Source organism: Vicia villosa, linkage group LG3, assembly GCF_029867415.1.
Source record: "Vicia villosa cultivar HV-30 ecotype Madison, WI linkage group LG3, Vvil1.0, whole genome shotgun sequence".
Classification (NCBI taxonomy): Eukaryota; Viridiplantae; Streptophyta; class Magnoliopsida; order Fabales; family Fabaceae; genus Vicia; species Vicia villosa.
In genome coordinates, this window is record NC_081182.1 from 156559029 (window position 1) to 156571575 (window position 12547).

Below are 12547 nucleotides of genomic sequence, written 5' to 3' on the forward strand. Positions count from 1 at the left end.
CTCGCGTCACCATTGCAGACATTACTTTTATGGCCAGGTTTACCACACTTAAAACATACAATCTTAGCAGGAGCATCTCCCCCACTAAACCTTGGTCCATAATTCATCCTTTGCTTACCCTTCCCTCCATCATACGGCTTCCCACGATTCTGCGGACCTTTGTTCCTCTTTTCATTAATCACCTTATGATGAGCATTATTATCCTCATCATAAATCCTACAGCTGTCCACCAAATCTGGAAACACCCGAATCTTCTGATAACCTACCGCCTTCTTGATATCAGAACGCAACCCATTCTCGAACTTAGTGCACTTAGAAAATTCTGCCCCCTCACCAACAAAGTGTGGGTAGAATTTCACAAGTTCATTAAACTTTGCCGCATATTCAGACACAGACATGTTGCCTTGAACCAACGCTAGAAACTCAGTCTCTTTCTTTCCACGGACATCCTCCGGGTAATACTTCCTCAAAAACTCCCTCTTGAACACCGTCCAGGAAATCTCTTCACCGGTTGCTTCTAACCTTGCCAAAGTCTCCAGCCACCAATCATCAGCCTCCACAGCTAACTGATGAGTGTCATACCTGACTTTCTGCTCTTGCGTGCAATCCATCACACGAAAGATCCTCTCCATCTCCTTCATCCAAGTCAAGGTTCCCTCGGGGTCATGCGTTCCCTTAAACACAGGAGGATTCTCCCTCTGGAAAGTCGCTAAACTCCGAGTCCTTGCATTCTCATCCGTATGCATAGCTTCAGCCATAGCTTGCAATGCAGCAGCAATAGCAGCGTCATTACGTCTTGCCATCTCTAAACTTCACAATAACACCAAGAGAAGTAAGCCCAAAGAATAACACAAGAATTGTTAGACCAAACGACACGACACTTGGTCGAACAAGACCGACCCGCTCTGATACCACTAATGTAACACCCCAATTCTACCCAGGCATATAGGTACAAATATCAGAGTATAAAAATTAAATTCATAAAAACAATTAGGGCGTTACACTTAAGTAACCACATAACCAAACATAACATACTCGCAAAAGATGCGTAACACAAATAATCAAAGAGGACGGATATCCATAAACACCTAAATGTATTCACACTTATATAAATGCATCGGTAACAAAATATCCACAACATTCCTCCAAAATACATCGCATGAGAAGGTATCCAAAATACATAATACGAATGCATCTAAAGGATCAAATATACATCAAAAGGGTCCTATAAGCATTATCTACAAAATAAGTGTTCGATCCCCCCCTAGGTGTTACGTATCACGAGCGGACGACACCAAAACGGACGACTACAATGAGAGCACCTACACTTGCGGATCACCTGCACATTACCCACGAGTAGGTAACATTAAGGCAGAAGGGTGAGAATATAATTCATAATGAAAGCATGATCAATATAGTAATGCCAACAAATATCATTAAGAATCATATAACAAGATAATCCAACAAGTCAACCACAGTCAATATATAAGTAATGCGGTACATGAATGATAACATAATTATAAAGACTGACGATGATGAATGAGACTCGACTATGTGTATGCATGTGGTACCAAATCCGGAGTAAAACTCCTCCTTGTCATTATGACAAAAACACCTGCCAAGCATTATGCTGGGACTTTATTCCACTCAGGAAGCCCGCAGGCTGTCGTCATCGAGCACGCAGCTCCCACTGATGACCTCTTGCCACTCAGGCTAATATACCGTTACCGAGCATTAAGCTCCTACTGGTAACCATGCCCGCATCTGTTAACAGCATTCCGCCATTAACGTATTGAAATGTTATGCTGTGCATACAAACGACTCGATTACACAACAACAACAACAACAATAATATAATTCGGTCACATATCCACATCACACCGGTTATATTAATCCACACGGATACATCACCAAAATTGTCACTCGGGCGTTCAAATTCACACAGCACACATATACCGTCAAAACATACTTGATTAGCAAATATCATTTCACAAAATACATTTATGAAAAATTCATTCAACCACCAATACACTCCTCTTTATCATAAAGCATGCTCAATAAGCTTCATAACGATTCGAACGACACATAGAAACGACCTCCGGTTCAAAAGATAGAGCAAAACGAAGTTTGGAAAAACAAGTTCCAGCACTGGCCGCTTAGCGGGTCGCAACTGGTCGCTTAGCGAACATTCCAGTAGCAAAATAAAAAAAATGCAAGAAGCTCCGCTTAGCGGCGCACTAGCGGTTTCTGCGAAATTTCCAAAAATATCTTCTTCCGCTTAGCGGACCCAGGGCCGCTTAGCGAACCTGCGAAAACTGAGAAAAACCAGTCCTGCAACAGACCTGCTAAACCCAAATCAACCATCCCAAAACCTCATGTGAACTTCCCTACACCTCCTACACAATCCATACATGCCATATATTCATGCTAACAACCAATGATTCATGGTTCATTCACTAAATGTAAAATAACCTAATAATTCCTTCATCAATTATAAAACATGGAGAAATGTAAAGCAACCATGATCAATGAAGATATCTATCTTCATACAACACATACACACCACAAAATCATATTCATAACTTCAAAACTCAAAAAACTCATAACCTAACATTTTTGGCAAAAGCATAGAAAATGTTCAAGAACAAGAACAAAAACAAACTACAAGGATCATACAATCAAGATAAACTATATTCATCCCCCTTACCTTGGTTGGATTCTTGGCTCTAGCTTGGTTTGGATTCTACAACTCTCTTCTTCTCTTCTCTTCACAAGTTTCTTTCTTTCTCTCCAAAATATCTCTCTTTCTTTCTATATCAAAATATCTCTTTTTCTCTCTATATCTCTTTCTATTTCTCTACTTCTCATTTTCACCCACTTAACTCTCATTAATTCTAATTTTGGCCCAAATGTCACTAAACATTAATTCTAACCAATTAACACCCAAAACCTAATAATTACACACATGGAAAGTAATAATTAAAATATTAGCATAATTAATATTTACCGACTGACTCGACTCAAACGGTAAAATTAGGAAAATGTAGCAAACATCACAATTAATCAGAAAAACACATTTACGGGCGTTACAGTTAACATTCCACTTATCCTTCCGAAAACGAACATCGTTTCTAAGAATCCAAAGAGCCCAAACACAAGCAAGCCAAATCATTCCCTCCTTCCCTTTTTTCACTTTCTTCGATCGGAAAAAGTTATGCCAATCCAAAAAATTAGCTTTACAATCTTCCTCATTCTTATCCTTTTTTCCCACCCAAACGGCTACCTCCAACCACACCTTCTTGACCACCCCACAAGAAAAAAAGAAGTGCCTCATGCTCTCCTCACAAATGTCGCAAAGAATACAATTTAAACTATCCGCGGGAATAGCCATATCTCTTCTCAACAAGAGGTCTAAAGTAGGAAGTCTATTACGGAAAAGTCTCCACCCAACGCCTTCACTTTATAAGGAACCTCCGATTTCCAAAGAATCCCAAACGCCTCATGATTTATATCAAAAGGACCATGAGGTGTCCGAACCCGCCTAAGAAAATCGTAACACGAGGCAACCGAAAAGCTCGAACCCGTATCCGCCTTTCCCATCCACACCACAACATCCCTACCTTCCTTCATACCCCCGAATTCCATCAACCGGCCCTTAAGAGCGCCATACACACTATCGGCTCCGAATTCCCCCAACCCCCCATCTTTCACACCTAAATCCCCCCACTTCCATCTACCCTCCTCCCAACCTCCCATGGCCGCAACCGAGACCTTTTTCAAGCACGACTTATCAAATATAACCGAAAATTCCTCTCTAAGGGGTCTCTCATCCAACCAAGAGGATTCCCAAAACGGAGTGGAGAAACCATTATGCACTTTAAATCTACATTTGTCAATAATGGGATCATTAAAGGAAGAGGAACCAACTTTTACCAAATCCTTCCACCAAAAGGAACAATTAGAGGATACTTTACTACCTCTACCGTCATCACAAATAATAGAGGTTAAGTCACCGTACCTAGATTTCAAAACATTGTACCATAAAGAATTACTTCCTTCAAGAATTCTCCATCTCCATTTGCAAAGGAAAGCAAAATTAAACAATTTGATATTTTTCACGCCTAACCCTCCTTCCTCAAAAGGAATATTAACATCGCTCCATTTTACCCAATGAATATTTCTCTTTTCCTCCACTCCCCCCCAAAGAAATTTGTTTTGGATGCTAGTAAACATCTTCACCACTCTAGACGGAATTTTGTAGAAAGACATGGTGAAGATAGCTAATGAGCTAAGCACGGACTTCAAAAGAGTAATTCTTCCACCTAAATTCAAAAAACGGTTTGTCCATCCTTCCAATCTACACTTCATTTTATCCACAATAGGATTCCATGAAGATTCCTTCCTCGGATTACAACCAATCGGAATACCAAGAAAATGAAAGCTAGACTCCTCTCTCTTGCAAGAAAGAAAGTGAGACACGGCATCCAAAAAGTGATCGTTAGAATTAATCCCTATTAATTTACTTTTATGGAAATTAATTCCTAACCCCGAAACAATTTCGAAAGCCCTAAGGACTGCTTTCAAAGCACGGACATGTTTCCTATTTCCCTCTCCCATAATCAACGTGTCATCCGCAAATTGAAGAATGTCCACACTACAAGAATCACTTAGAGTGAACTTTTGGAGTTCTCCAACATGGATTGATTGCTTCACAAGACCCGTTAATCCTTCCGCCACTAACACAAAAAGGAAAAGAGAAAGAGGGTCCCCTTTCCTTAACCCCTTATGAACAAAGAACTCCTTCGTAGGGCTCCCGTTCACAAGCAACGAAATCTTACTATTAAAAATCAACAACTCCATCCACTTCATCCATTTATCACCGAACCCCATCCTTTTTAGCTTATACCTTAAAAACTTCCATTTAACTTTATCGTATGCCTTCTCAAAATCAACCTTGAAAAGAAGGCAATTTTTTCCCTCTTTTCTAGCAAAATCCACCACCTCATTCGCCACTAGAACCCCATCCAACAATTGTCTTCCGGGAACAAAAGCACTTTGAGAATTAAATATGATCGAATTAAGCACCCCCTTTAATCTACCCGCCAAAAGCTTAGCCACCACCTTGTACATGCATCCCACCAAACAAATAGGTCTATAATCGTCCAAACTCAAGGGATTTTTGCACTTGGGAATAAGAGTAAGGAATGAAGAACACACTGCCCTTGAAATGAAATTTCCTTCAAAGAAAGACTTGAAGAAATTAAGAAAATCAACTTTGATAATATGCCAACACTTCTTTAGAAACAAAAAAGAATACCCATCCGGACCCGGACTTTTCTCCCCACCACAATTCCACACCGCCTCTTTTATCTCATTTTAAAGAAAAGGTTTTTCAATCTCGATGCTTCTCCTCCACTAATAAATCTAATTTGAATACTGTCTAAGGTCGGTCTCACAATATCATCTTCATAATACTTTTTATTAAAATGATTGAACACCACTTCCCTCACTTCCTCCACCGAATCTACCATCCCTCCCTCGTGGTTTAAAGGCCCTAAATGAATAATCCTTCTTCTTTGTTTCATAACTTTGTGAAAAAAACCACTATTGTTGTCTCCCTCTTTAAGCCAATTCACTCTAGATTTTTGAAGAAGCATATTTTCCTTTAACCTTAAGTTCTTCCAAAATCTACCACAAGGTTCCCTTCTCAAGCACATATTCTCGTCAAAGTTAGCGTAATCATCCTCCATTAAATTCTCGTCGGCTAAGTTCATCTCCCGGACCCCATCCCCCATCTCCAATTCTATCCTCCCAAACACCTCCTTATTCCACCATTTATGTTTCTCTTTTAGTAGCCGAAGCTTTTCTTTTAAAACAAAATCACCTCTTCCCTCTATCTTCATACCCTTCCACTCACCCTCCACAAACGGAATAAAAGACTCAAAAGAAAACCACTCATTATTGAATCTAAAAGGTTTAGGCCCCCAATTAACCTTATCCAACTTCACCCAAATAGGACAATGATCCGAAACATCCCGGTCTCCAATGAATTGACCAATCACCTCCCATCTATTCACAACCTTACTAGATAAAAGGAACCGATCAATTCTACTTTTCGACTTGCCGTCACCACTAAACTAAGAAAATTTCTTCCCTTTACAAGGTATGTCCACCAAAAGAGTCTTGTCAATGAATTCCGCGAATAAATTCATCTCTCTTTGATTCTCCAAAACCGCCATTCCTCTTCTTTCTCCACCATTTTTAATAGCATTAAAATCACCTCCTAAAATCCAATCCCCATCTTTGAATTTCTCCATCAAACCCAGAAGATCCTTCCACAATACTTTCTTTTTTCTATGCTCACAAGAAGAATAAACATTCACCACGTAATAGACTTATTTTTTCCACCTCACCTTGATTCCCAAAAAACCGTCCCCTTTAAAGCTATTCTCGACGTCGACTACTTCCTTATTCCAAATGGTTAGGATTCCCCCCGATCTCCCCAAAGAATTGGAAAAAGAATAACCCACCTCTGTATCTCTCCAAAAGCTTTTAGCCGTCACGTCATCCATACTCACAATTTTTGTCTCTTGTAATAAAAAAATATCCGTGTTTCCCCTCTTGATCAAAGACGAAATTCTCCTTCTCTTGAGAACATTCATACCCCCTCTAATATTAAAAGAACCAATAATCATTAAGAATCATTGTTTAACACCCTCCATGCCTTCCCTTCTATGTCCTTCCCTCTTTCTAGATCCTCAATTCTAGTTAGAAGTTTGCTACGCCCCTTCTCATCCACAACACCCAATGCCACTATAGCCGACCATAATTTACCGGGATCATCATTGTTCAAAAACTCCCATTGTCTAGAATTGCTTCTTCTAATATCGGAATCCTCCCCTTGAGTGCCGTAGAACAAAGAAACTGAATTACTATCTTGACCATCACCTTCTTTATGGATAAACTTCTCTAAGGAGCCCTTCTTGTTAACCTCACGCAACTTCTCCATATTGTTCCTGCCACTTGTTCTTTTAATTTCCTTCCCTTTCCTTCTTTTGTTCACACACCCCTTACCTAAACCTCCCACACCATTCAAACACTTCATTCTTATTTTCTTCTTTCCACCTTTATAAGACTCCTCTAATGAGTCACCCATCTTCAAATTAACACTTCCCTCAAACTGATCCCCTCCTCCTTGTATATCCCGAAACTTCCGAAGGCGACATAATTCACCATCAAAATTCCCTAAAACATAGTTGTTACCTCCATACCCACTTCCTTCGATACGGAGAGAAACCAACACAATAACAGAAAAAACTCCACCCCTGTCCGCCAACCCCTCAGACCCCACTACCACATACTTTCTCCCCTCACCAGAACTGGAAAGAGCTTCAACTCTTTCCCCCGACCCCTCAGATGCCACCGTCTCAACCTTCCTTCCATCACCATTACTGCCAATCAAAATGCCCCTGCCATCACAACCCACCTCCCCCGAAAAAACAGAACCCACAGGAATAGCAGTGCGAACCGGCGAAACAAGACACAAAATAGGACTGTTTCTACAAGCACTATCAGAAGAGGAACAATGTCTAACGCTTTCCTCAGAAAATTCAGACTTAAAAGCTAGGTCGAGGTCATAGCTATTGTTTTCAGATTCCGAAGAATCAACATCAGAGGAAGAAGGAGATTTAGGTTTACTTGGAGAAAGCCTGAATTGACCCATAGCATCCTCCCTGATCGACAGCTTGAAAGATCGACCATCAATTGAGACGTGAATAAAATCCGGGAAAATGAAATGAACTGGAACTTTAAGCAGAATTCTAGCAACATCAAGGACCTTGCCTTCCGCCGTCTTCTCGTCAATACACGAAAACAATCCCCAAAACTCCGCCAAAGAAACAAAGAAGTCTGATTGCCACGCAATAGCAGGGATGCCGTATACCCTCACCCACGCGTCTCTGTGTTCATCAACCGATTTTTCCTCCCATCTCTTTACCTCGCTAAACCAAGGGCTCCACCAGCAATCATTCGACCCCTGAAAATCCTCAACGAAACCTTTCTCTAACTCTTCCAACAGACATAGATTACCACCTAGCGGAGAGACCTTGACTGCAAAAATACCTTCCATCTCCAAGTGAACCTGAACATTATAAGCTGCTCCTGGTAAAATCGTTTTGCCCACAAAAGCCTTCTGGAATCTCAGTTTTTGCTCTTCGCAAGATGTGTAAGAAAAAGCCGCTTTGAAACCTAACTCCTTCACAACTTTCGCACTTGAGCCTATCACGATGTCACCATAAGAATGATTTTCCCTTCGAGCCCCTGTATTGAAATTCATACCCTCGTTCTTCCTCTCCGCAAAACCGCCACTGCTAGCCTCAACCCCTTTGTCGCGAAATACGCCTTTCCTCCAAACTTACCCGCTCCGCTCGCAAATCTCGGGAGATTCACATGAATCTAAAAGGAACGTGCTATATACATGGAAAGGTAGCAATGAAGTAGGAATATGAAAATAACAATCATTAAAAATAGAATTTTAATTATTAATAATAAATAAATATTAATAACTAAAATTATTCAAATAACCCTAATTTTGGTTCCAAAATATACTTCAATGACTTAACAACTTTAATATATATATATATATATATATATATATATATATATATATATATATATATATATATATATATATATATATATATATATATATATATATATATATATATATATATATATATATATATATATAGGGAGCGTATCCGGTGAGAACTGATAACTATTGTGAGAAACGAGAACTATCAATACTAATCGTCAGATTTAATTGACGTCTAAGATTTAAAAATTCCACATCAAGAACAACATATTGGATTATTTTCTATTAAGCTTAATATTTAAATATTCTATAAAGAGAAATTCTTACCATAAATATTTTTATTTTTTATTTAATCATTATTAAAATGTTTTTTATAAACATACTTAATATTTAGTTAGAATATTATATCTACAAAATATAACTTAAACATATTCAGTATCATTTTTAAATTTTAAATATTTTTCAATACTAAAAGATGATTTAAAAAAATAAAAAATCAGAAAAATAGTATTATTACTTTTTAAAAGGTCAATATTATATTAATTTAAAATAGTTAGTAGCATAAATTATTTACTACTCTTTCTAGTAAAAATATATATTTTTTAAAAAATATAGCATTTGATTTTATTTAAACATTTTAACTCTTAGAAAATTAATTTTATAAAAAAAATAAGTATATATTTCCACAATTTATTTCGTTGAATAAATTTTTCTAAAATTACTTTTGAAATCAAACAAGACTCTCAATATTTTAATAACAATTTAATCATTATAATTAAGATTGCTAATAAATTATTTTTAATTTTTGATAATTTAAGGAATGAAATATGTAATTAGTATTAAATATTTTACTTAGTAATCTTTAGTATATTGATATTCAAATATTGTATGTTATGTTTGCTTTTAAAATTAAGTCCTGAACAATTTATTTACCCAAAATAAATTGTGAAAAAATATAGTTATATAAAATGTGAGATACAATGTTAAAATATGATTTTTTAAATTAATTATATAGGAGTTAATATTTAAAAAAATTAAATGACATAATTTTAACACTAGAAGCATAACCTATTTACTTATCTTCCTAATATTAAAAATAAAAACAAAACAAAAATTTTTCTACTATTTTCCTGATATTTTATTTCTGAATTCTTCTTTTAGTATGAAAAATATCTAAAGTTTAAAAAATTTTAATTTTAAATAAAAAAATTGAATACATTTGAGCTGTAATTTGTACTTATAATATTCTAACTAAATATTAAATATTAAGTATTAAGTATGTTTATAAAAAATATTTTAACAATAATTTAATTAAAAAATAAAAATATTTATAGTAAGAATTTCTTTTTATAGAATATTTAAATGTTAAGCATAATAGAAAATATTCAGTATGTTGTTCTTGATATGGAAGTTGTAAATCTTAGGCGTCAATTAAATCTGACGATTGATATTGATAGTTCTCGTTTCTCACAATAGATATCAGTTCTCACTGGATACGCTCCCATATATATATATATATATATATATATATATATATATATATATATATATATATATATATATATTTGGGTAGGATTTGGATATCAAATTTGTTATGTAAAAATACAACTTTGTATCTGTAAATCTCTTTTTTTCCAGGTAAAATGAGCGTATATGTCTATATATGGGTAATCTTCCAATTAGCAATGAACAGTTCATAACTAAAGGAGACCCTTATTCGTACTCTTGTTGAAGCTGGCAATTAACAATATGACAGGAGAATAGAAATTTATTAAATTAAATAGTATCCTAGTCTCATTTATATAGTTCCAGTTTATTTTTCTCATTGCAAGAAAATTCCAACCCTTTTTCAATCAGGCTCTAAAAGTGCTTTAAGGCCTGAATATATATAATATTTCAAGGGTTTGTCTCAGCTTTTGAATCAACCATGGAACGATGGGAGGTAAGTCTAAATCTTTTAAATAAATAAACATTTATATTGTGGTGTAGATCTCATTGCTGCTGGATGATATTATACATATAATCCATAAAGTTTTATGCTATTTCTGATCCTAATTTTATAATCATTAAAAACATCTAATAAAATTTTTCTTGATGCAGCAGGTTCATCATTTATAGTATAGAGATAATATATAGATTTAATAATCCAAGGGATAGAATATGGAAAAATTTAAGTCGTTATCTTGGGCTTGTATTGGTTGATGTGCGTTAATCTTGGGGGTGTTAACCAATAAAAGCCCAAGATGATATAATCATTATCAATTATGTATTGGAGTTTGAAACCATTTACTTGTAACGGTTAATGTGCGTTGATCAAAGGGGGTACTAACCAATACAAGCGAAATGGTTTAATTTAGACTTAAAATATATAAAGTATATATAATATACTATATGAATTTCATTGTGGAAAATGATTAAGTTACTAAGTTAAAATGTGTTATGCATGTGCAGAAGAAGCCGGTTAAGATGTCTGTGCCACAATTTGGAGGGTGGGAAAATAAACCTAAAGGAGTGCCTACAGACTACTCCATGGTGTTCAACCAAGCTCGTGAAAACAAGAAGAATCATAAAACAGATTTAACTGAAGTCAGGCGTCTCAGCGTTGGGAATGATAGGAATGTGGCCAACAACCCTACAAACTATCGCCATCGTCATGGTCGGGGTCATAGTCATGATTTTGGTCCTCAACAAACTCACCATCATCATCATGCTCATCCAGATCCTCCTGTCATGGTGAGACATTTGATTTTATATATAGTTATCATTTCGCTTATATAATATAATATAATGTATTTCTTTGAGCAATTAGTGCACCTAACTTTGTTCCATGCCCCCTTGATTAACGCACATGGAACAATGTTAAGTGTAATGTTGGTAAAGGAATTTATATAAAATAACTTAAGATCATGATTTCTCATTACCCACTTACAATCAAAGATGGGTCCTTAAGAAACAACGTGTGTTTCATTTTGTTATGCTTGGTGAAGAGATGTATCTCTGTTGAGATCTAAGTTAAATACAAATTTATATTAGTTCTTTGAAAATGTTGTCAATGAGGTTGAAAATGTCCTATATATGTCCTTTTTGACATGATTTTTGGATAGGCAATGCACCCTTGACTTACTAGTTCTATGGATTGTACTTGGTCTATAATTTTTGAGATATAATGGTGGAGGATCTAGGTCTTTAAGATAGCGGATATACACCTCTTTTCATGACCTCTCCCGAGATATTCTTTTAATTCTAAAAGAATCTCACCTCGTTTAAATATTTTTTCTTGTCATGTCAACTTTTGTTAGATAAAATTTTGACATATCAAAATCTTTTGCGTTGTAGAGTAATTTGGGGTATAGTCATGAGACTACCTTTGTGTTTATTGGTCCTCTATTGAGTTTGCAAGACATTGTTTGTCTCACCAGCTCAAATGTGTCTATCCTTAATTTTTAGGATTTTTGGGTTTATTTGTTGGCACGATCAATTTCTAGCCTTGGTATCAAATGGGTTGGAGTTACCAAAGTTTTAGAAAGCTAAAGTCCCCCAATCCATTCCCCAAATATGCCATGTGAAAGTTGCATAATGTGACATTTTCTTCTGCAAGGTTATATGTGTTGATCAAGGTGTAAAACACGTTAAATTTTCTTCACATAAGTGGTTATTGGCTAAAATTATATGATCCTTGTGCTCTTTTTATTAGTGGGTTATGGAACTTTCCTTGTGTTATCATTGCTAGCTCCTCTCGTCCAGTTTTGTTGATTTAGATCTTTTATTCGAGGGTTATTCTTTTTGTTTCGTACGGATTAAACTTTTCTACTATTGTATCTTTTCTTATTATTGTTTAGTCGTGTATATTTTTCTTGTTTTGGTTATCTTTCATTCTTTTTGTATTTGAGTTAGAGTACTCTTAACACCCTCTTTTCTTTTTCCATTGCCACTTTAAAAATTGTGGCAAACAAT

General features: G+C 35.9%; 1 protein-coding gene across 1 annotated transcript; it reads right to left on the minus strand.

The window, feature by feature from the left end:
* Positions 1-3411: 3411 nt before the first annotated feature.
* Positions 3412-6572, minus strand: LOC131659235 (uncharacterized). Its single transcript, XM_058928448.1, has 4 exons — positions 6414-6572; positions 6281-6354; positions 5438-6069; positions 3412-5237 (listed from the first exon to the last, which is right to left on the minus strand). Exons 1-4 carry the CDS (start codon positions 6570-6572, stop codon positions 3412-3414), a joined length of 2691 nt encoding a protein of 896 aa, XP_058784431.1.
* Positions 6573-12547: the final 5975 nt, after the last annotated feature.